The 26,705-nt window shown below is 42.2% G+C and overlaps 1 protein-coding gene across 1 annotated transcript in view; it reads right to left on the minus strand.

Moving 5' to 3' along the window:
* LOC308312364 (uncharacterized protein) overlaps positions 1-26,622 on the minus strand; it is a 33,031-nt gene extending 6,409 nt beyond the window's left edge. The window contains exons 1-9 of the mRNA XM_080758969.1: positions 26,465-26,622; positions 22,409-24,961; positions 22,005-22,076; positions 20,237-20,305; positions 17,122-17,208; positions 16,742-16,800; positions 16,324-16,491; positions 2,962-3,064; positions 2,399-2,638 (exon numbers count right to left, since the gene is read on the minus strand). Of these exons, the coding sequence (XP_080615095.1) occupies positions 2,399-2,638; positions 2,962-3,064; positions 16,324-16,491; positions 16,742-16,800; positions 17,122-17,208; positions 20,237-20,305; positions 22,005-22,076; positions 22,409-24,958 (3,348 nt within the window). The 5' untranslated portion in view covers positions 24,959-24,961; positions 26,465-26,622. The remainder of the gene's footprint in view (positions 1-2,398; positions 2,639-2,961; positions 3,065-16,323; positions 16,492-16,741; positions 16,801-17,121; positions 17,209-20,236; positions 20,306-22,004; positions 22,077-22,408; positions 24,962-26,464) is intronic.
* Positions 26,623-26,705: the final 83 nt, after the last annotated feature.

The raw sequence follows: 26,705 nt of genomic DNA on the forward strand, positions 1-26,705 counted from the left end.
TGAGTGTTGAATTGAGATGTGCTTTCGTGTGAGGGGGGAGAGGGTGCGGGGAGGAATCCATATCGGCTCGGAGCGTCACCCAGAGTTGCACCAGACCGGTGCATCCCCAACTAATATACAGTAGTACTGAAAGTGTACTTGATGTATATGGATGTACCTTACCGTGTATATACAGGTCATACTCAAAAAATTAGAATATCATGCAAAAGTTCATTTTTTTCAGTAATTCAACTTAAACAGTCAAACTAATACATTATGTAGACTCAGTACATGCAAAGTGAGATATTCCAAGCCTTTATTTGTTATCATTTTGAAGCTAATGATGTACAGCTTCTGAAAACCCCAAATTCAAAATCTCAGAAAATTAGAATATTGTGAAAAGGTTCCATATTGTAGGCTCAAAGTGTCACATCCCAATCAGCTAATTAATCCAAAACACCTGAGAAGAGTTCCTGAGCCTTTAAATTGTCTAGAATTGTGGTAGAATTCACAATCATGGGGAAGACTGCTGACCTGACAGTTGTGCAGAAAACCATCATTGACACCCTCCACAAGGAGGGGAAGCCTCAGAAGGTAATTGCAAAAGAAGTTGGATGTTCACAAAGTGCTGTATCAAAGCACATTAATAGAAAGTTAAGTGGAAGGGCAAAGTGTGGAAGAAAAAGGTGCACAAGCAGCAGGGATGACCGCAGCCTGGAGAGGATCGTGCGCAAAAGGCCTTTCAAAAGTGTTGGTGAGCTTCACAAGGACTGGACTGAGGCTGGGGTGAGTGCATCAAGAGCCACCACACACAGAAGAATCTGTGGAATGGGTTTTAAATGTCGTATTCCTCTTGTCAAGCCACTCCTGAACAAAAAACAACGTCAGAAGCGTCTTACCTGGGCTAAAGAAAAGAAAAACTGGTCTGTTGCTCAATGGTCCAAAGTCCTCTTTTCGGATGAGAGCAAATTTTGCATCTCATTTGGAAACCAAGGTCCCAGTGTCTGGAGAAAGATGCAAGATGCTTGAAGTCCAGTGTGAAGTTTCCACAATCTGTGTTGGTTTGGGGAGCCATGTCATCTGCTGGTGTTGGTCCACTGTGCTTTATTAAGAGTAAGATCAGAGTCAACGCAGCCGTCTATCAGGACATTTTAGAGCACTTCAGCGGACAATCTTTATGGGGATGCTGACTTCATTTTCCAGCAGGACATGGCACCTGCCCACACTGCCAAAACAACCAAAACCTGGTTCAATGACCATGGGATTACTGTCCTTGATTGGCCAGCAAACTCGCCTGACCTGAACCCAATAGAGAATCTGTGGGGCATTGCCAAGAGAAAGATGAGAGACATGAGACCCACCAATGCCAAAGAGCTGAAGGCCGCCATTGAAGCATCCTGGTCATCCATAACACCTCAGCAGTGCCACAGGCTGATAGCATCCATGCCACGCCGCATTAAGGCAGTAATTCATGCAAAAGGGGCCCCAACCAAGTACTGGGTACATATGCATGATTATACTTTTCATAGGGCCAACATATCTTTATTTAAAATCCCTTTTTTTATTGATTTCATGTAATATTCTAATTTTCTGAGATTTTGAATTTGGGGTTTTCAGAAGCTGTACATCATTAGCTTCATAGTCTACATAATGTATTAGTTTGACTTTTTAAGTTGAATTACTGAAATAAATGAACTTTTGCATGATATTCAAATTTTAGTATATGACCTGTATTATCCTCGCCACCTAATCTATATTTACAATTGAGAGAATTCCACATTCCTCTCGGTGACACATTTTTGGCAAGGAATGTGAGCAGCACCTCCAATCCGCCATTACTAAGTCTGTAATAAACTTTATTTCTCTTCAGAAGCGTTAATATTGTAACCGCGACACAGCATAACATCAGAAATGAGCCCAGAACGTCCGGGTTCTGTTCAATCACTGCGGATGCAGGCTACATTCAGAGAAAAATGGTTTAAAGACGGTGCTGAAACAGTAAGTGGATGTCGGTCAAATCCCAAACTATTGGCTACACATGATCACGTGACACGCATGTCCATGCAGTGCAATGCATGTTGGGTTACAGGTGCATGTTGGGAAGCCAGGTTTTTAGTATAACACCAATGTCATGTTTTTTTTGCCTTAGACTTGAGTGTGCCAGAGTCACACAAATTCTAGTTCTGCACATTCCCCATTTTTGCTAAGAGGTTTTTGATCAGGGTTAGTATGTCTGACCTGTACTTTGTAACCCGCTGTATAACCTTATTTTATTTTATCATGTCACTTAAAATCCAGTGTTATCGCGACTATTATCTTGTATTGCTGTTAGCACACTCTTGCGGAACATGCCACACCACTGCTTGTTCCTGTATGAGTGAACAACAAGAGATTGTTGATGATTCTCTCACTGACTCACCGCTTCCTCGTGTTCCTTCCAGCAGTCATAGTCTGTTGCCATGGCGATGCTGGCGTAGCAGAGACCCGCCTCCTTGGCCAGAACCACCTCTGGTACGGTAGTCATGTTGATGACATCAGCACCCCACTGCCGGAACATCAGACTTTCTGCACGCGAAGAGAACCGGGGGCCCTCGATGGTCAATACAGTGCCCCGAGTGTGGCACTTAACTCCCAGGCCCCGTGCTACCTCCACTAAGACCTTAACGCAGATGAAGAGGAGGGAATTCACTTCAGCTGTGCTCAATTTAGCACCACTTATTAAAGTGATTTAACATTAGAAGCATAGTGATAAAAGAGCATGACTAAAATAATGAAAAATAAGTTTACAAATTCAAATGTGTGATTTAAAAAATAAAACATTAAAAAAGATATTTTAACCGCATTTAAGTCAATTTTTAGAGTTTTTCCATTTAACACATTTCCTAGCCATTTCAAAACAAATTAAGTAGCATTTTTTATTTTTAAAGGCCAGGGTTGAGAACCACTGGTTTGAGATTAAGGGTGATGAAGTGTCCCACTCACATCTCTGGTCCTATTGCAGAAGGGCTCTGCCATGGGGATGTGACAAACGCCTGGAAGACTTCTGGCTCGTCCATCATGCAGTGTCTGAGATCTCTTGGTCGTCCTGGTGGAGCAGAGGGAAAATGTTGTGGCTAAAACACCCAGGAACACCAAGCAAAACCAGTGTCAGTGGTTCAACATTTGTTCTTGATTGAGTAATAGAATGGAGTTTCAATTATTTGTTTTCTGTTTGAAATCTGTTTGAAAGTTTGTTTGTTAGGCATGAATGTTTGTTATGTCAACAGTATGGGCATAGTCTTTTGCGATGTGAGAAAGAAAAGAAAGGGGGGAAATTATTGAAGTTTGTCCCTCTCTCTCTCTGATGCTGTAAAGTGTAAACAAACCCTTTTCTAAAATAAGAAATATTAAAAAATATAATAATCTCTAGAGATTATTGCAAATCAAATGATCAGAGATGTGATTGGACACAAATGCAGCCTTTAACCTTTAAGACTGTTTCTGATATTGATCAAACACATGGAAACCCGAGTATGTAGGAATAGCAAACTCAACAGTAGTATTTAAGTAAGCAAATACCTTCACAGAACAAGTCTGACAGTACACAAAGAGCAGATGATTTCGGCACTATACATTGTTTTGTACGAAGGTGTTCTTTGTGAGTGCACTGTTGTTCAACCACCCAATCATTTTGGGAGAAATAAAATCTAGAAAATGCGACTAAGGAGTAATAATAATAACCATAACTAAAATACCACATCACTTTAGATCTTACTGCAGGATTGGATTCTCTTTTTAATTAACATCTTTTAAGATCTCAAATTGTTATCAAAGACAGTTTGTAAAAATGTATTCGTATGCATGTATGGTCTGTATGGTATAAAGTCCAAAATGCACCCATACCTAAGGATAAGACGAGAACCAATTGTTTGATTTGTTTGTACACTGCAGTATAGAGCACCGAAGTCCTGACGTCACTGTCAGAAGAGGGCGTCAGTCCCCAGGTTCATGTATTTTTTATTTGCATTGAAATCCCCATTTTAGATCTCTTCATAAATTATAAGAACTGCGTTTGAAAAATAAACCGATCACCCCGGCCTTTTCACTCATATGGATATGAAGCATCGACTGAAGGTGGAAATATACCCAAAGAGTAACAAAATAAGCGTTAGAAACGAGTCAAACAACCCAGAGACTACATTTCCGGGTAGGCGGGTGGCTGCATCTGCCCGTTGCACAACAGAAACTGAATGTTAATTAAGTTTATTTTTATTTTATTGATATTTAATGTTTCGTGGTTAGTACGAGTCGAGTCAGCACCAGCTGAGCTTACGTCAACGAGGAATCTCAGGAACGCAATGTGTTGACAGCTGAGCGTGACGTATATATTAGCAGCGACATTGCCTTCATATGTAGTTTCAAGACTTTTGAAATTATTAAAATATTTAGGGTATAAATACCACTCTAGATAGTACTACCAAGGTATATTTACCACTCAAGCTATTATTAAAGTATTTAATAAACAGGTAATCATAAGGGGAAATCATAATCATATGTCATGTAATCATATAATGTGCGACTAAATACTACCAGGCCTCACTAAAGCTAAAATCATGGAATTAGTAAATAATTATTAAGTAGATAGTATAAAGTACACAGAGGCATCTTTCTCCCGGCACATGCACGCCTGTGCATGTGTGCATACTCTCTCTCTCTCAGGTCAATACGACCAACGACCGGACTGTGCAAACAAATGGCAGGGGTGGTACACATAAACGGTACAGGGTTCACGCCAGGGGGGCAGTCAGACAGATATTTTGTGAAACCACAAGGAAATCGGGATTTCCTGAAAGTTCATATAATGGCCTGTTGTGGCGCTGTCATTGGGCCCAAAAAAACCCATAGCCCCATAGAAGTCCATGTATTTGGGCCCAACTTCACCTAGACTGTATTACCTTAATAAACATGGTCATGAATACTTTTTGCTTCCAGTCACTAGTTTAAAGTCTCATTTTTAATGTCATAATATTATTTTTGGAAAATGATGGTCCCATTTATAAAAAAATTTACCATAAAGTCGTGCATGTTCTGAGGGGCGTGGCTACCGTTACAGTCTATGAACGGGATCCCCCACCCACTCAAGTCAAAATAAAAACCAACGAAGAAGAAGGGCGGAAGTCCCGCCTCGTTGTCTGGGCCAGCCAATGGGCCAGCTGGGCCCAAACGGATCTAGAAAGATGGCGACTTCCATTGCAAGGACTGACAGGCTTCATTTTACGTTCATGTTAGACCCGGGGAACGCTTTGTCCATATTTTTTACAGTCTATGGTTCACACACACACACACACACACACACACACACACACACACACACACACACACACCCACACACGACGGGCACAAGTTATGGGAAATAATCATAAAAAACGAACGCGTGTTGATATCTGGTTTTCTGTCTGTACCTCCTTGGAGGTTAAAGGTGAAAGGCCAGAGGTTGAAATCTTCCCTACTTTTGCGGCCACATTAATTCCATTTTCTCCAGAAACTGGCTGTATCAAATGAATGGACATCATTAATGACGCACAGCCACCCCCTGACAGAAAGGCAGAGTTGATCGGTTTATTTTTCAAACACAGTTCTTATATGAAGCGATCTAACATGGGGATTTCAATGCAACTAAAAAAATACATGAACCTGTGTACTGGCGCCCTCAACTTAAAGTGACGTCAGACTTCGGTGCTCTATATGAAACATAATTCGATCACTCTGAAACAAATCTATAAGACCAAGATAGCTTTGCATGAAACACTGTATAATGTATATATAATTTTAATGTAGTTCAAAGTGCTTTGCTTTACATTGAAATTGGAGACTAAAATTAAAAGCACAGGTCAATCAGAGCAATATAGTTGAGTGAAATTGAAACAGTGAAATAAAAAAGGGTAAGATCATTTAAAAGCAGATCAGTTACAGGCACGTCATATTAAAGTGTTTATAGCTGCCTCTTAAAGCCATCAACTGAGGTTGCCTTCCTGATATGCAAATCCTCAGCACATAGCTACCAAAGGCAGCATCACCATGTCTCTTGCCATTTGTCGGTGGCACCATCAGCAGTCCAGCACAAGTGACCTGAGGGGGCGGTCTGGGACATAATTAATAAGTTGCTCACCACTTCCTCGCTTAAGTCTCATGTCCGCTCGCCTCTATAGTCGGCAGAGAACATTTTCATTCGTGATGATGCTCACCACGGCCCGCTGAGGCATTCCTATGATGGCCTGTTCCATGTCCTGGAGGTCGGGGACAAGCACTTTGTCACTTTATCACTTTGTCATGATGTTGGTGGCAAGTTGGAGCACATTTCCGTGCATCGGCTTATTGGGTACTTGGTACAGCCCCCACCGTGGTACGGACACCCCACTGCCAGTGGGTACCTGTTGAGGACAGGTACCCAGGACTGGGGGAGCAAACACAACACCAGTATCCTGAAGTCTGTGGTTATTCCATCTCCATGGAGACGCCAAGATTCCAAGAATGCTGTGTCTGCCGGTGGAGTTCCACCAGGGCTATGTGCCAAGCACAGGGCAAAAACATACCTCATTGCCTCTCTTACACTGGTGGCGCTGGAGGGAAGCCATCACGAGAGTGCATGCATGTGACCAACTAGGGGCTGACTACATTACTTGTTTTCACTATTAGAGGCTGTTATCTTGTGTCCCTGGCAAGGAGTGAACATTGTCATTACATTCTGCTGCCAAAAATGGCTTCCACAAGCGTTTATTATCAAATGTCTACATCATTCCTGTCATGCCAAGATAGAGAAACCTACTATAGTTAGCATTAAGCATTGTAACAGTCAATACAAATCACCATATATGAAGCAAATACACCTAAGCGCAGCAAATGTTTAGTGTATGGCAGCCAGTTTTATAATGTGATTACAACTAGAGATGTTCCGATACTGTATCGGTATTGGAAAAGTATCAGATCGGCCCTTATTTGGTCATATCGGTATCGGTGAATATGCCAGTCTAACCACCGATCCGACACAGGGGTAAGGGGTTGACACTATCGGCGGACTTCAAAATGATAATAATATTTTTTATTATTTTATTATTATATATATTATTCTCTGGAATCGGTATTCGGTATCGGCTAACACAGAATTTGTGGTATCGGGATCGGAAACGAAAAAAGTGTATTGGGACATCCCTAATTACAACACACAAAAATCTCTTTAAAACCATTTCAATACAATAGTACAAACGGAACTACTAGAAGGTGCTATAATAAACAATCAAATTTGCTTAGGAGCAGCAGAAAACAAGTGAAGACATCATCAATGTGGCATTGAAAAAGTAATGCTTCCAGGAATACTGTATGTGATCACATGACAGTGAGACACGTCCCAACAAGTTCAAACAAGCCATGTCCTCATTTCTTGATCACGACCTGCTGCCTGGACTTGTATTCGACTGATGCTGTGTAGTTACTAGTTATGGTGGTATAAATGCTACTAAATACTACTATCCAAACTAGGTTTCTCAACCAGTGAGCAATGTTAAGCAAGGGCAACACACAAGGATCTACTAAATGAAGGAATATTGGGACGTGAAAAAATAATGTGCATCCTGACCTCCATTGTCTGGGTCCCTAGGAGACCAGTTGAGAACCAGTAATAGTCTCAATCCGATCGTTGACAATCGGGATTTGTGTCCATCAACAAATAGATACTGTACAGGGGTTTGTTAAATGGTGTGATCAAAGGAGAAACAATGACACACCGTGTCGGCGTGTCATTGTTCCGATGCCGCACCCGGGAGCCATGTTGTCGGAATTATGAGCAGTCCTGGGTACTTTTTCGTGGATTCACTGCTCAACAGGATTCCATGTAAAACAAAATGCAGCCCTTGGGCGAATTGTATTCGCAGCTTCATACCTGAATTGTATTATGAACGGCCCGCCCAACAGTATGGGGAATTTTTACATTAAAGTGTTTTAACCTGGGCATTTCCCAGAGTATAATTTGTGTTCCTTGCTCCATTTTTTTTTACCTTGCTTGGTTACATTTGGTAATACAATCCGTAACTACAACATGACGTCACGAGCCGCGGTGAAGAGCAAACCACCACCACCGCTCCAGCCCTTCTCTCTGTTTTTACTAGCCACCGCTCAACGTTATGTCATCTCTGGTGGTCAGCTCACCACCGGTGCGGTGGTCACCTAATCACCGAAAATCCAGACTATGAATAGATAGGCCTTTAGCCTACTACAAATGGAACCAAAGGACCCTTTTATAACAATAAACTCTGATGGAAAAACAAATGGACTGTTTGTATTTGTATTTGGTTGCATTGTGCACTCTCAGGTAGCATATTCTCCAAGCCATTATATGTCGCTCCTTACGGCTCACGCACAGCTCATGTACAGCTGTCGGTTGTAGTGTTGACATTGGCTTGGCACTAGGTACAACTAGGTAGGTACATCTCTCATGTGTCGAAATAGCGGGGTCCACGGATCGCCGGCTCCAACGGGGGTCCCCACGGAGGAGCGGAGGCTGCGTGGTGGTCCCAATGTGTCACTGTTAAATCAGCGGGTGTGCTCCGGTGTGCTCTACTTTGCTGTGTGACCGTTTTGACTATGGCATTAAACGTGTCTTGTTGCATAGAAAGGCAGCCAAGTATGACGATATGTCAACTCTCATGGCAAAGTTTTCATGGGTATTCAACATAGACCAGTGCTTTGCAAGCCAATGGTAAAAACAATTTTTGTCATCTGCCACATCAATTAAGGTGACTTGATTGATTGAGCTGGTCATTTTGAAAGTAGTTCTCAAGTAAAAAAAAGTGTGGGCAGTGGGCTATACCAATAGGTCTATAGTTGTAGACCTAATGGGGGTACATTTTACACATAATTGATAAATATTTCAGTTTGTACATCCATTTTAATAATAAATATCTTAAATCATTCATGTTTAACAAATTTACCGACATCTATATGTATTTATCTTGTTGATATTAGTGCAGCGAGTCACACAAACTGACAAAAATACATACCAACAGGATTAGGGTCATGCAGCTGTCGGACTGTTGACTACACACGGATAAATCACCCGATTTTAGCCAGAAACAGCACGTCTCATTGTACAATCTCAATTATTCAGTGGAATCTGTTAATCTGTTGTTTACAGCTAACTGAGAGTCCACAATTTGCACTTGAATGTCACATGTAGGCTTAATTCACTCGACGTAGACAAAGGTCAGTGAGAGAATATTCTAGCACTGCATAGGCTACTCCACGCAACTGCAACATATACACATTCTCAATTTCCTGGCACTATGCTAAACACCAAGGAGCAATTCAGTGCTCACCTACGAAAACAATGCAATCAGCCACCAAGTGAATACACTGGTGTCGTGTGTGGTAATTACTAGGAATTCAGAAGGAGATGTGTGTAGCTCACTCAGTAATTACAGTATTACACAATTTGCACCACAGACAGACACAGAAGATTTGGAAACTGACAAATACATTTGTATTTTAAAAAAAATGAAAAACATACAGAACAGTTGCTATAAGCTGCTATGATAGTAGTTGTTTCTGCTAGTTATTGCTTGTATCTCTGTCTCTTTTCCTTTGTATCTCCTCTGTCTCTATCCTATCTCTTACCCCCCAGATGTACAGATGGCCACCGCCACCTTAGAGCCTGGGTCTGCCTAAAGTTTCTTCCAGTTAAGTTTTTCATTGCCACAGTCACAAAAATGTGTGCTCAGGGTGGGACAATGTTGGGTCTCTGCTCTAAAATATGTGTTTCGAGAAAACTTGTTGTGATTTTGCACAATAACATTTAATTGGGCAGTGAGGGCTACTTTAATTCAAATTCCATACTGTCACTTTAAAATCATGCTGGGTGACATGATTCCTAACTGGCAGACAGAGTACAAAAACCTATTGCCTATTATTATAATAAGTAATTCCAAATAGAAAGACACATTCAAATATAAAAGGGCTATATCAGCATTTTGTTCATTCACTTTATAGTCCCTGCCTGTGTTTACATATGGCGGCTGGCCAATGGCCAGTGCACAGACTGCACACATAGACATCAAAGGGTGCTTGAGCACCTGCCCATTTACCCATCTGTAAAAACTGCCCTCTCCAGACCACAAATTCAGAATTTATTGGGTGAAAGAAATGCAAATGCCTCCTTTCCATGCCGTACCCGAAGGCAGCATTCAACATAATTGCAAGTTAACTCTCCTGAAGGTGAACACTGCATTTTATGTTGAAAGAATTGCTCTCTGTGTAGAAAATTAAATCCATGCCATACGCCGTATCTCCAGTAAAGGCTTGATTATAATTACTTGAGCACGGTGTTACGCACAGACATCTCAGCCCCTCTAATATTCTCTGCTCATCCCTGTGGCTGGCCATAGAAATATTGTGGTATAGTATAGTACAGTTTGTTCTTTTTCTCAGGACTGTTTACTCCCATTCAAAATCCAAATGGAATGAAAACAGCTGGATTGATGTTCACAGTCCCCACATAGAATCATACAGTACATAGTAATTCTCTGAAGTCATGTAATAACAACAGCGAACAAATGTGTAACGGACCCGCAGTCGAGACTTTTAATGTGAAGGTGCTTTTCTTTGTGGTGTCATATTTGCGAAAACATGTCTTGTCATGATTGGGCCAGCTGCAGAGAATCTGGTGATGGGGAATTAGGCTCAGCTGTGGTGCTGGGGTTTAAATGCTGCCTCAGGTTGAGGAAGGGACACTATGGCAGCAGAGTAACAGAACAAATGGTTTGAGGACCATGGACCGTCACCGGATGGAAAGGGCTTAAGGAAAAGGAAAAAGCCTAAGGAACAGAGAGACGGATGGCCAAACTTTATTGGAACAAATGGATGCCAAGCAGTGAAGCACATGCCACTTTAGCACCCAGCTGGAAAGGGGACAAGGTGTTTTGTCTGAGGTTTATTTTTATGTTGCATTTTAAGGTAGTTTTAAGCTATGCACTGTATGGATTGTATTGGTTATGTAATTATGGTTTATGGGAATGTTTGTTGCTGATATTAAGATATTTGATATGTTGTCTATTGATTATTGTCTGATTTATGATACATGTTATGCCTGTTTCTTGTACAGTTCTACGTTGATTTAATAAAGAAACTTCAAAATCATCAGTCTTCAACCTTTCATGGCCAGCTGGGTCCGCTACAAATTTTAAGCCGACTCTGCCTGATATAGTCTGGGAGGTTGCTAAAAGCTATACAAACTTAAAAGTGTGGTCTTCTTATCTAGTGGGAGGTTTGTTTTAAAATATTCACCTCAAATTATGACTCAAATAAAAGGAAATTGGAGAACATGTCATGTGTATTGCTGGATAATGATACAGGGTGATGGGTAAACAGACCGAACTATGATTATATTCTGAAGGAACCACACTATTGTTCCCAAGCAGGGTCAAAGTTAAAGACAAAGGAACATTCAGACGAAATTATTTGGGTGAATTACCCAGCAAACCCTGTACTACAGTACACTAAAGACATGATTGTGTGCACATCTCAATGCCTATATTCAGGCCAGGTGCTGGATGTCAGGCATCAAGGCAAACATCAAGGAAGAACATCTGCACACCAGTTGTAGAACTCTGCCTTTGCGTTTGCAATTCGTCTCGGAGCTCTACAAACTGGTGTGCGGATGTTCTTCCTCTTCCACATACAGAATTCATTCCATGCTGATCTGACCCCTCCTGCCAAAGCACCAGCGCTCGCCCAGCAGTCTGCCGTCAACAAGGCGGATGCGTACACGCGACCTTTCCCTTTAGGGCGAGGTCGCCCTCAGGTGTCTTACTGGTTTAGTTCATATTTGTCATTAACATATTCATTATATAGGAGCCCTATAGGAGCACTAAATACACTGTGCTGCAAACACTGGGGAAACAAATAGTGCAGTTATGTGGAATTGCTCAAGATAGTAGCCAGCTGCAACTTAAACCTGTCTTGAATGTCAACAGAAACATGTGTGAACTGAGAGATGTGAATTCACACGAACCACAGAAACTGATACAATGAGTGAAGAGTAAGAGGAGATTGTAAGCACATTTCAGTGCACCACTGTCTTACTTGTTTGTGTAGTAGTGAGAATGTCAGAGTGACAATACTTGTGTATGGCCACAGCACCCAAGGCAAACTAGGAAACCTAGTCCACTGCTCGGAAACATATCAAATGGATGAGGCATTTTTTTACTTCCCTTCCCACTGCATGGCTGAGGGAGATGCAGCACATATCATCATACCGGTACTCTCTTTGTACATATTATTGATCATAATTTGTTACATAAATGTGGATAAACACTGGATTCCTGATGATACTGCATCAAAGTGCATGGCACATTTCAAATTTTTTGGTATTACGAATTAATTACAAAAGACAAATACACTTTTTATCACCTGACGAAATGTTATACTGGACAGTCAACTGGTAAAGGCTTTAAAAGATGTGACAAATTGCTTACTGTGACTGTGAGTGACTTCACCTGCCATCGCTAAGCTTTCTGGACTTTCTAGACTGTAACATTACCCCTGTCAGTGAGATGTGTGGGAAGCTGTATTTCAGACTGCCCCGTGCCCTGCACAATCATAGGTTGATGGCTACTGCCTTTTCCTCAACATTGATTGTAGAACATAATATAAACATAGTTAACCATCCAAACACATTGACATTCATCCTTCCACAAACCTTCCATCTGAAAACACTAAACAAAACAGAATGGTTTCAATTCTGAACATATTTCTCCTTCCACAAAGACTAAAATGAATAGATATAAAAAATGATTATGCTCAACACAGACTATGCCAGTTTACAAATTACAACAAGTTTCTGCTCACTGAGCAGCTCTTTAAAGTTGGGATGTATACCTTATGGGAGGAGTCATAATACCAAAGTTAACAATATTATATCCATTAAGCCAGTGGCTCTGCCTTGGGCAGTATGATGTGGACATTAAAAAACTGGAAGCAATGAGCATAATGCACACAATCTAAATCCCATGACTGCAAGGCAAGCTAACAGTGCAAGGTAACAGGCCTGCTATGTGCTATGGTTATGATAACACATGGAAAAATGAAATAGTTGAGCATAAACTGTGATTACTTACAGGGACTTGGTAAAGTAGTGTCTGTATTGAAAATGGTTACATTCCTTTCCAGCTGAAGAACAGAATGAGTATGCACCTCATGACCAGGATGATGAGACATTATATAGAGAACAATATGAGCAATGTAGCAAACATATCATTGTACTCGTCTCTTACCCGTTATGCCCAACAGGAGAGAAAAAAACTAAGAACAAGCAATATAAGAGCACATGAGTTTGAGTAGTGAGTTCAGTCTGAAAAAGGTTTTGAGAACATCCAACTGCTGATATTACTAGTACATTTTCAATGGGGAAAAAAGGTTTCAGAAACAAAACCTGCTGCCACCCCAGTCAAGGGCATTTGCTGACCTTATGTTAAAGAGGACTTGCAATGGGAAGGCTCATATTAAAGAATTGGAAGGCATATAAACCTCTCTCTGCGGCCCAATGGATCCAAGAAGTCCTGTCTATGTTAAAGTTGGAGAGAATTAGGTATAATGTCCATGGCTCACGAGATAAGTTTGACAGAACCTGGTCTACGTTTATGTAATATGTGGAATGTATACACATGGGATGCATAGCAAGTGTTACAAAAGCATTAATCTTAGCCCTTACCCCATATCCCCACCCAACACAACAGTGGTCCACAGGTTGATTCTAAGTCAGGGTGGTGGTCCCTGGTTCACAATCAGTTGAAAACCCCTGCCCTCAGGGGCAGATGAGGGCACCGGTGACCAGACCCTGTGCTCCTTTCCCCCAATGGGGACTGGAGATGACGGGACCGGAATGCACATCCTACCCGAGGATATGATTGCTGGTGGCGGTTACTACCATTATCACTACTACTATTGACTAACAGTATTTGCTGTGTATGTATATGTAAATGTATGTATGTACGGGCGTATATGCATGTATATATTTTTTTCTTCTTTTTATATAGTTTCTCAGTTTGTCCCTTTTCTTTTTGTTCCGATTTTATTTTTGTATTTACATTTTTTCTGTCTTCTGTGAATTTGTGTGCCATCTTATTGTTATATCCATTTTTCATGTGTGTATATACACTATCTTTCCATCTATGTTTGCTGTTTCTGGACGGGGGGGGGGGGGCGGGGTACAAAAACATTTAACTGTTTTGACTGAAATGCTTGTCTGTAATAACCTGTAAAAAGGAATAAAAACAAAGTAAACACAAATTGTAATGGGAAAGGGTAATGGGAAAAGGGAAATGGGAAAACAGTTTGTGCGGGAGATCGTGTGCCAACAAAAGTTTCATTTCCTCATGTTGCGTGCTGTGAATTTCACATGAGAATGTGATGTGGAATGATTACGACAAACTAGATGAAAAAACAGGGCAGTGCAAAATATCTAGCATCAAGTTTGTATGTCACACTTCAATGTCTGTGATGTTCAATGTGTAATTTTGACCTGCTATTTTCAGTGAGCGACACTGTCAAATAAATGAGCCTTATTCAGTGTTACCCATGACACAATGGGAAAAAAAGAAAACACGGTAGAAAACGTATGTATTATGGTAATACTTTCGATATGATGACCCATCATGAGCCACATCACCCCAATGTATATTGATGATGACATCACAAGGCAGTCAGGTAATGGCCCCTACACACTGTAGGAGTTTTAAAGTTGTCGGCGAGTCATCAGATCGTTTTTTTTTTTCACACTAAAGGAGTCTTTTTTATTTAATCGACTGTCATATCGTTGTGGCTTTCACACTAAACGATTGATAGCCGACTAGGCATCACACACTGCAAGAGTTCACAAAGATGTGATCCAGACCCGATATAAGCTACACATAATTTGTTTTTTATTCCAATTCATTTTGACATCTCACGCACGTGCAGGATGCCGTGAATCTGTGATACAAGCGCGAGACCGACAAAGGACTCTCTCTCTCTGTGCATGCCACACACACAGGAATAGCCAGGCTGAGGCTACACAGGGCGAAATGTTTGTGATAGCATGTAGCCTACGTGGGCTGCAGCGAGACAGGTTAAATCTTGATTTTCATGAAATAACTCTCCTCGCACGCACACACACACACACACACACACACACACACACACACACACACACACGCACACAGTTTGCTCTGATTTGTTTTGTTTTTTTTGGCTTTCATCTTTACTTTATATTTTTTATGGAGGGACAGAGAGAGATGGGAGGAAGACATGCAGTAAAGGCCGTCGGGATCGGGAGTCTAACCCGTGGCACACTGCCAGACTGGATTACCAGCCAAGGTGCCTGGACCACTGAGCCATGGCCCAGGCCTCCGACGCAGTTTTATCAACATATTCAAGTGAAATGAGTTGGTTTTATAAACTATTTAACAGCTAAAGGAGTCTACTATAGCCATATATACCATGTAGCACGACACAGGACAGGGATTTACCCAAGGAATAAAGGTTATATATATATTATCATCTGATCATCTATCGATACAGTCGACGACAGACAGACGGTCTGTGTCAGTGAGCACAGCTGTCCTGTGCTCTTATTGGCTGTAACACAGGACTTCTCTGGACGCGGTCGCAACCCATTTCATACTGTACGATGTACAGTCGGTGACAGATCGGCGCTATATCTTCTCGCAGAGCCTTTCACACACAACGAGCAAAACCTCAGCGATAAAAGCCCGATCTTGCGTCAGATCGGGAGTTTTGTCGGCGAGCGTCCCAGACAGCATAATCGGAGCAAATATCGTGCAGTGTGTACGAGCCATAAGAAGGAAAGAGCACCACCTTTTCCCGTAGCATTTAAACAGTATCTTTGTCCAGAATGATAGTTCAGACAAATCAAACTCCATAACTAAAGCATTGGGGGGTTTATAACAAAACATGTGTAGCCCAACTAAAGATTTTGGCATATATTAATATAATGATTCTGCCCACTCTCATTGATGTCTCAGAAACAAATTATTATAGCTATATACAGACATGACTATGAATTGTAACGTAAACACGTGCATACTTCAAAGAAAGCCTATTTTTTAAAATAATATACTTTAATGAAAATTCTGAACATGATGAGTCCCTAGACGACGCAGTCAGTCTTTCCCACCCTACAGAGTGGAAGGGAAGCCATGATGCCATCATTAGATCTTGTTTTGTTTTTGGTAGTGTAGTGGTAGTGAGTGTAAACTCGAATGAGCTGAGGATCAAAATACAGGCAGGGGGTTCTGATTCTGTGTCTGGTAGTCCACCCACCTGTCAATGAACTGGTCTATAATGACGATGTCTCCAGGTTGGATCTCTTCTCTGAGGGAACCACATGCTGTGGTGACCAGAAGATGGGTGCAGCCTTCCTCCCACAGCGCCCAGATGTTGGCCTGGTAGTTGACGTTTGATGGCATAATGGTGTGTTGTCTCCCGTGTCTAAAGCAAGGACAACAAATGATGCACAGTATAATCCAGTACAGTAGAGTCGATTTAACTATGTGTGAGTTTTTGTAATGGACCTGAGATAGCTGCTGTGTAGCTATAAACTAGCAATATATTTCTTTATTATAGCTAAAAATGACAAACAGACAGTTCTTTCATTTACTTTGGCTGGTGCCAAGTATGGTCACTAGATGGTGCCAACAGATAATATAATGACATTGTAACGGTAAGAGAGGTTTCTCACCTTGCAAGGAGCACACATTCAACGTTTTTAATTTTCCCAACTATCAAAGCATCTGATGGCTGTTGGAAAAGAACAGAGTATAGTATAACATTATACACAAAATAACCAGATTTAGATTTTAGAGTTAGATTTAACCTTTCTCATACACTGACTAGAGTAGACAAATGGGTCGCAGAGGGCCCTCAGAGATGAATGGTTGACCTTGATTATTCACATTGGGGTTCAGTCTAATACTGATGTCATGGGGAAAAGGATTGTAAGTGAGCCCACTGCACTGGATCTGGTGAAGATACCAGGGGGAGTTTACCTTACCATATTCTAACTAATAAACTGCTTTATATAATAAATATAACGCAACTTATTCACAATATAAAACTGACCTTTCCAAATGGCGTGTCAACATATTTCTCAGTTCTTCCCTCCAAGATATCGGGATCATCAAGGCCAGATCCTCCAATTATTCCAATCTAGAAGAAGAAAGAAATTGTGTGGTTGGAAGAAAATATGAAAAGGTGGTTAATCTGACAGGGTTATTATGTATTTTGTAAACTAGACAAATACATACAATTTTAGTAACTGAAAAGCCTGGCTGTAGCATTAGTTTGATTGCTCATCAGAAATTAGAATACAAGCCCACAACCAGTACCGCTGGAAATTAAACATTGTGCTTTATGCTTTTAAGACTTAACTGGTGTGATGACTCAGCTTTTCACTCTGCTTCAACACCGGTGTTCTATAAAATTCAGTTCCTCCCTGCAATTTGTGTTCCCCCTAGCGCCACTATGCATTTGAATCAAATTGAATAACTAGGAACTGGCCCAGCAAATAAAATAGTAGTCCTGCTGGGATTTCCCACGGGTGTGGAGAGGGAGTTTGCTGACAACACGGCCGGCAATGGCATTATGCAGCCATTTTGTGAACCATCGAAAGTCGATATGTTTAAAAAAATTCCACTTGTGTGTTGCTTGCTTTGCATCCAGATAAACTCCAATAATATCCAATGTCCAGACCAGCTGGACCGTTATCTGCCTATGATTTTTGCACCCCTGAACACTCGAATGTGCATTTGTGTTGAGGTATTTATGCACCACAACCTGTTTATCTCAGACTCTTACTAATAATATAGTTGACCGTTATGACTGATCATGCCCTGCATTGACACGTGAAACACGTTTGTCTTACTTATAGCACAAATGGCATGAGCATTAGTCATTGATTGTGTGCAGAATGCAGATGTCACTTTAGTCAATGTCCTATTGAAACACTAGCCAGTAGCCACTTGGGGGCACTGTGGCACAGTCGGTAGTGGTTGCCTCACAGCTAGAAGGTCCTCCTGGGTTCGATTCCGCTGGGGACGTGTTCTCTCCTCCGCGTCATCAGTGCCCATACCCATACCCTAGGTCGAGTTGACAAAAGGGCCTTTCCATAGACATATAAAGGCCTCTTCCGGCTCTGGAGCGTGTTCTCGAGAGGGGGCAAAATTTTCCCCGAGATTCCTTGCCAAGCATAGCGGAAGCATGAGCGGAAGCTTGTAAAGCTTCCGCGACCCTAAAGTAAGTCCCGGAAAAGACGCGCTGTGATTGGCCAGTAGTCACTTGAACGAGAGACATGGAGGAGTCGCATAAGTGACATCACTTGGACAGCAACGCAGTGTGCCTTCGGCACTCTTCCTGTGCACTTCCGCCCCCTTTTGCACACACATGGTTCCAACGAACTGCAGCGGCCCATGAGGCATCTATTTTTATTTATTTTTTAGCCCATGATTTTGTAAACCATTTTTCACCCGTGTCATTTATCTAATGTGATCCTGGGCTCTACACACCCTCTGCCAACCTGGGGAGAGCAACGGACTTGAACTCAAGCAGTCATGCTTCTTTCATGCATGAGTGTCCAAGTCGCTCCTTTACACCTGACAGTTGGGAGTTTCCCTGGTTGGACGTAGCGTGTGGAACGAACACGTTATTCCAACCAGTTCCTTTCCCCTCCATCGATCAGCCAGGCTGGGGGAGGCAGTTCAGAGAGGGTACCTACTACTACCCACCTACGCTATAGGGGACACGGGGAGAAGAATATCTATGGGCCTTTCTGTGTGGAGTTTTCATGTTCTCCTATCCAGTGGCGGAGGGTTCCTCTAACGACAGTGGGTGCCCACCTTAGAGTAGCCTATATATTTTAATTTAAGGTGCCCACCCGCCCCGCAACTTATTATTATTGGCTTATTATTTTGCCAGTGGGTGCTTCGGCTCCTGCGCACCCATGGAGTTGACGCCGTTGCTCCTATCTATGGGCCTTTCTGTGTGGAGTTTGCATGTTCTCCCGTGTCCCCAGGATAGGTACCGTCACAAAAAACATGCAGTAATCCTGGTCACTAAACTGCCTCCCCCTCATCCGGGGTGCCTGATGGAGGGGAAAGGAACTGGTTGGAATAACGTGTTCCTTCCACACGCTACTCCCCCGTCAGGTGAAAAGAAGCGGCTTGGACTCCTCATGCATTGAAGGAAGCATGAGGTCAGTCCATTGCTCTCCCCAGGTTGGCAGAGGGAGTGTCGACAGTCAATGGATTACAAAAATTGTAGCCTGGGCAGCATTCCATTTCAGGTTTATGATCCGGTCGGAAGCGGACACTTGTTTCTTCCAGATTTCCCATTCCCAGCTCCCACAAGTCTTATGAGCTCAGCAAGACTTCAGGTCTGCTGTCTGCACTAGTGCACTCTGCAGGCAGCTGAGCAGACGCCTTTCTCTGCTAATTTGAGGAAAACACGTGACATGTATGACTTGATATGGCAGAAATAAATTATGGGTCTGATAGAACGAAACCACATCAGCATTAGCATTACTACTCTACCGCCAGCTATTTCCTTAAATGATTGTAATTTGTACGCTAGAGGGAGGCCAGGGGGGAACACAGAATACACATACTCATATACAGTATCAGTGATACTGTATCACTGAGGGAACTGATTTGGGCTTAACACCGGTGGTGTTGTATACGCCGGGGCTGTACACACACGTGGTGCCGCAGAGAGCCGCAGGATGGAATGTGATGATTTTAGCCCTCAAAATTCAAACACAATCAAAATAAGTACATTTGCTGGCCGACATTGGCCTTAGTTTATCCTATTTTACAACACGTATTTAGAGTAGACACAGTAACGGTGTCTTTTTACGATGCACGTTATTTGTATATAATATATTTTGCTCTATTTGACATACAGTATGACCTATTTTTCTTTCCATCTCTTCCTCTGGCTCTCCCCTTTCTTGAAAATTGCGTGAGCTTGTAGTACGACAATTTTACCCATTCAACATTTTACAAATTCTGTGATGTGACAATAAGTTCAGTTGAAGTTGACTGGATAACTGCTAATGCTAGGCAAGCAGTGGGTCTGATGCATACATTTGTAGGAATTAATTGTATCTGGGCTACATAAGGTTGTCTTTTTGCTCTATTTCATACAAACATAATGCAGTTCAAGCCTGCTAGATAGTTATTACCTTAATATGCATGTTTGAAGCCATGACTTTCGTTTGTCCGATAATATGTATGATCAAATTGCAAGCTAGCTACTATAGCGCCAAATAGGCTCGGCAATGTTACAGCAAGCTGCAGCTATAGTTTCCAGTTGACAAGCTTATTTTCAAAATAAAAGTGTTTCTCTGAAAAGCTTTTACTACGAAAAAACCCCATCCGGTACAGTTTCAGTTTGTGAACTTCAGTTGTATTTGTAAACATTGTATTCTAAACAAAATTGTTTAAACGGTTAAACGTAACTTTATTCCTAAACTTAACCCCAGTAAAACTATGCCTAACCCTAAATTTATTTCTAACCCTATTCTCAGTAAAACTAAATAAAGAATACAAGAATGAGGGTGAGTTGGATTATGGGCTGTATCAAAGAGGAATAGTATAGGCCTATCAAGGTTTGATTCAATGACAGCTTCTTCTAGCAATTAGCATGATACTCCTCCCGATTACTTATAGTAATGTTTGTGTTTAATGTTTTGGTTGTGACATAAGATTACTGATCTATAATGAATGCACGTGTACTGTGGATTAAAATATATATACCAGTAAAACGCCTGAGAGCGAGGTCGCTGAAACAACAGTTTCTTAATATGGCACTGTTGAGAAGCAGGAGTTAATCTGGTGTCAGTGAGGTCAGATGTAGAGTTGCTGGCTGGCTCATTATGCAGGTCTAGTACATCAAACCATGTATGGCTGGCTGCTACAGTATATCCTCAATGTTTGATGAGGTCAGTGTCGTGATCTTCATATATGGAGATCCAGGTGATGATAGTCAGCTCCACATCCATGTGTTGTACCAACTTGGTTAATTTGCAAGTGAGACTCGTGTCGTGGCAACCACATCATGAGACTGGCACAACAGGCCTATGGCCATATATAGGCTTAAAGGATAATTCCATGCTAGAAGGCTTTCTTTTATTTGTAGTTATGTCCCCACCAAAGAGACTGTTATTTTGTGAAAAAGCGCAGGCTATTTCCCCTACCATAAGCCCTCAATGAATTGAATGGGGCATTGGGGTGGGGTGTTAATTATTGTGCTAATTTGCTTATTTCCATCGCTCAAAAACTATATTTTTTGTATATATCCTCTCTTCATAATGTAAATAGTATCCCAAGCGGCACACTTTACTACTTATTTCGGAAATAAGCAAATTAGCACAAAAACCCAACCCCCATTGAGGGCTTATATCAGGGGAAATAGCCAATAGTGCACTTTTGCACGTCATAACACCTGGACCTCTTTGGTGGGTGTTAACTACAAATAAAGATCAGAAAGTCTTCTAGCATGGAATGAGATCAAGGATTCACCTCTTTGGTGGGGACGTAACAACTACATGAGCCAAGAAGCATTAATATGAAGGAAGACGATACCAGGATCTATCCACTTCTACCTCTCAAATACATACAATCATTGGGAATATAAATAAAATGATTAATAGAACTGGAAGTTAAACTGCAGACAATTGACCATTTATTACTTAAATACAGCAATAAATCATAAAAGTAGTATTTCCAACTCCAAAAGCAATCAGTTGTAAATATAACAGTGATTAATAACGATGAGCAGCAGCTAGAGCCAGTTTGGTCTCAAGAATGTGGCTTAATTTATCCCTGATGTGTCATTCTTTTATGGGAGAGAATGTCATAGCACCAAATTCCAAAGACCTAGTTTAGGAAATTATTAGAATTATTGGGCTTCACTGATGATTTAAGAATCTATGCACTGCAGTGCAGTACATCAAGCAGCACTAGCTTGAGTTTTAACAGAACTTTCTCACATAGAATGGCATTCAGCACATCTGGGTTGATCTGTGCTGGCGCAAAAGTAAAAAGAAAACCATCATACCGTCATCCCTGAGAAAATATATGTATACTATATTATAAGTGTTTTTCAATGTTTTGCCCCAAATTACTGTTGATACAAAAAAAAAGAGTGGCAATTCTCTAGTTTAAAAAAAACACAATTTAACATGGAGGTTAACTGCCTCTAGAAAATACAAAAGTCATGACGATGTAAGAAAACCAAACAGCCCATGCATATTTATTTTGGCCACATCTTTGTAATATGTTCAATAGAACTGAGAGTAAAGCAAAAAAAAAAAAGCATTTAACTGAATGGCAGTGTTAAATTAATCTTCAACAGTTTCACCCGCAACACATGGAACACAACTTTGTTTGAAAAGTTCAGACTCTGGTTTAGAATCTGTGTTCACCTTCACCCCCACTGTCAAAGTCTGCCTTTCCATTTTGCCTGTCATAGACTCTAGAACTGTAGAGTCTGCAGGGTTGAGACGGTTGTCCTCGTTATCACTGCTGGCCTGGGTGACAATACAGTCATTGGCAGGATGATCACTGTCACTGTCAATAGTGATGACAGTTGACGAGTGTTTCCCCGTTCGCTCCTTACTCTTGTGTTTTTTGCTCTTTTTCTTGTGCTTCTTCTTTTTCTTATGGTGCCTCATGGTTTTTTCAGATGAGCTTCCATCATAAACAATCTCCACACTGGGACTTCTACTCTTTTTCCTTGACTTTTCCTTTTTTTTATGATGATGTCTGCTCTTGCTCTTCTTCTCTTTTGAACATGAGGTAGTGGATGAATCTGGCTCAGGATGCAATTCGGAAAGAAATTCTTTGGTGGGCTCCTCCAGGTGTCTTGTTTTGTACTTCCTCTTTCCTCCAGGCTTGTCATGGCGGGACTTCCTTTTTGCAGAAGGCGACTGGCTTACAGAATGGGGATGTCGGGAATGCTTATCTCGAGAGTAAGAGCATTCCCGACCCTGACTGCGGCTCCTAGACCGCCGGTTGGAGCTCCTGCTGTGGCAACTGGAATAGTAGGACCTCCGCTCAGTGTAAAGAGTCGCACCATTGTGATTACCATCCATCTTTCTATCCCTACTATCCCCTCTTGGGTGTGAGCAGCGGTCTCTGCTTCTGGAAGGAGAATGCCTACTACCTCTGCTGCGACTCCAGTCTCTACTCTTAGACCGCCTCCTCCGGTCTTTGCTTTTTGACCTCTGCCTTTCTCTAGATCTAGAGTAACGAGTTCCTCTGCTGTTCCTGTCCTGGCGGTCTCTGCTTCTCCTTTCTGATGGTCTACTGCATCGCGTCTCTGACGATCTATTGGATAACTTCGGTTGAATCACAGTGGGGTTACTGCATCTTTCTCTTGACCCAATTTGATTATGCCCTTGTTCTGTACTCTCTGACTGCCTGGACTGCTGTTCTCCACACGGTGAAGCCGGAGGACTGACACTCATGAAGCGGATGTGTTGAGGAAGCATAGGCACTTCTTCAGTCGTTTGGTGGGCTGGCGATTCCTCTTCAGAGGAGTTAGAGGAGAGTTGAACCAACTCTGGCGTTCTCTCTCTCACTGGCTTGACAAACCCTACAATGACACAGTCACTGTCATCATCGTCAGAAGACAAACCTCCATTTTGAAGGCCTTTCCCCAGAGGAGATGAACAGATTGCATGTTGAGGACTTTCCTGTTTTGAAGGAGCCCTGCACTCCTGCATTGTCTCCCCCTGCCCTCCCTCTTCCTCTGAGCTGCTGTCTGAATCCAGGATAGAGAGTGGCTGAGACCTGCTTGATTCCAGACACACCATGGTGGAGTATGATGGCCCAGGAGTCTCATCATCCCAGGCTGACTCGCTTAAAGCTCCACCGCTGGTGTATATGGAGTCTCCCGGAGGGTCCAGCTCTACAGTAGAGTCTTGCTCGTCCTCTGAGATGGCTATCACTGATGAGGTGGAGCTGGTGTCTTCATTGGAAGAAGGCGCAGGAAGGTCGTACGTGGCGTGCTGGTCATAGGCCTCCATGTTGAAGGGTGACTTGGCGAAGCTGATGAACTCATGCAAGAAGTGCTCCGTGCGGCCTTGGAGGAAGGGCCTGAGCTCTTCCTGGATAGCACCATCCTCCATGTCATGGCGAGTGATGCGTGACATGATGATGTGTTGAACGATATTCACCAGTGAGCCGTGGGCGCCATACAAAACCATGAGCTCTCTCTTCAACCAGGGTATAAGTCTGTGCAGGCAGGCAGGATTCCTTTGGTAGAACTCAGCCGAGGTGTCTCTGGAGCGGCCCCCATCGCGCACACTCCGAACCCTCACCCCGCGCCGGTACAACTCCCTCCTGAATGTCACCATCTCGTGCTCTCTGAGTTGGCGTACTGCCCTGCCCTCATTGGCAGCTCTTCTCCTGGCCGCCAGCCTTGCCACCATGTGCCGAAGGGTGCGCTGCATGTGCTCCTGATCCTGTAATGGTCGGGAAAGAGACAAATTCTCGAACATCACACCGTTATCTGGAGGGGGGGATGTTCGACTCTGGGACTGCTGCCGACGCAAACCAGTCAGTGTGCTCCGGTATCTGAAGCGTACACCGCCAAAAGCCCCAAAAGAACCATTGTCTGATTGTCGCAGGTCGTATTTCTTAAAGTCTTTCTCCGACTTGATACTATGGTAGATGGAGTTGAATGGCTGTTTGCATAGTGGACACTCTGCTTTGTTCTTGGACCACTCATGGATGCAGCGGAAGCAGAACTTGTGCAGACAGAGGTCCAGGTAAGACATGTTGTTGAAGACATCTAGACAGATGGGGCACTTGGAGTCTGGAGAAGGTTCTGAGGACTCGGAAGTTTTTCTCTGGGTACTCTTCCGAGACCGCCGCAGGGCAAGCCTGGTCGTTGCCATTATCTTAAATAACAAAGAAAAAAGATTGATTAGGTTTAAATTAAAACACTTGGCAGTTTGAAAGAGTTAATAAAAAACAGGTGCATGCGTTTAGTTAGACATACCAACAGTCAGACACACCATGAATCAGACACCCTCCCCGAACCCTAATCTCAAAGGAAGCCACAGTTGATTTTTAACCCGCAGCACGGGTTTGTCTGACTAATGAATGTAGGATTGTTGTTATGAAGACCTATATAAAACACATCTTCTGATATATATTAAAACTGGCTTAAGGGAGTACCTTCTGGCAGGCGGACCTCTGACATCACACTGATGTCAACACGACTAAAGGCCTATTCATAGTCTGGATTTTCGGTGGTGAGGTGACCACCGCTCCGGTGGTGAGCTGACAACCGGAGCTGAAATAACGTTGAGAGGTGGTGAGTAAAAACAGAGAAGGGCTGGAGCGGTGGCGGTGGTTTGCTCTTCACCGCGGCTCGTGACGTCATGTTGTAGTTCGGTGGTCACCCCACCACCGAAAATCCAGACGTATGAGCCTTTAACCATAAACATATAAGGAGTTCCCAAAGAAGCTACGCCCAAATATAGTGTCATCATGACATCAGGTCCAAAATGTTTCTTCCAGCATGCCAGCTGAGCTGGAAAGAAACCACCCTGGGAATCTAATGTTACCATCAGTATTCAAGAGGTTTTATTTAGCCAACTTTTTAAATGTTGATATTTGCATTTGAAAGTGGGATGACTGAACAATAGCAGTGTATATTTATTATTTATTTGATGTTAGAAGTAAATTATATACGCCGTTTAGTTTACCCTGCATATATCGCACGTGTAATGTACATGATGCCATAAACATATTAAAACCCGAGTGAAATAGCACTGTCTGGAACAGTCTAGTGCTTTGGTATGTTTAGCAATAGACATATTGGGGCTATAGTTTAGTAACTAACATGTACACTAGCAAGACAACATTAAAGTTGTATAGCTTAAATAAATAAATCGACTGAGTAAATAAGACGGTACGTGCTACAGTGCTAGGCTACTTAGGATATAAATAAGATGGTAGTTATTGTTTACCACATAGCCTGAGTCATAAAGCTAGCCAAGCTAGCCAGCAGAGCTTGGCATTTCCGTTTTAAATCACTTCACTCGCTACATTTATCACTGTAGTGTACAGAATTGAACGTTCATTTAAACGTTGTTGTTTGACATAGTTAAGTTTAAACGGAGCCCTTCTTTTAAGACAGTATCGATATTTTCCTTTAGCTAATGTAGCTAATTCGGTCGCAGGGATTCATTCCATGTTCTTTCGTTTAGCTCTCCCATCGCTACTAGCGAACCGTCAATCCATCGCCAAGGCCTTTATGTAATACAGATGTTCATAAATTAAAACTATATTAGTCTCTAGTATGGTTACATTAACCAGGAGTTCGATCCGGAGGCCTCGATCGTTCACGTTAGCTAACCGGTCCAGGGTATAAAGTTCTAATTATATAGCCTTACCTCTGAAATCCTTAAACTATTCTGCGAATAGAAGCTTTTGAATTGTTCCTTTCCAGAAACATCTTCGTCATCTTTACACGAACATTTCTGGGAATGGAAACGCACTATGCTCCTTGGAAGAGCAAAATGTGATATTTGTTTGTTTGGGACGGAGTACGTCCACCATTTGTTGTACAAAACACCAATGGGGGCGCTGTGACTGAACCGTGAGCTTCTGCAGTCTTCTTCTTTTCTATAATCG

The sequence above is a fragment of the Protomyctophum bolini genome (genome assembly GCF_963924005.1).
Source record: "Protomyctophum bolini genome assembly, chromosome: 3".
Lineage (NCBI taxonomy): Eukaryota > Metazoa > Chordata > Actinopteri > Myctophiformes > Myctophidae > Protomyctophum > Protomyctophum bolini.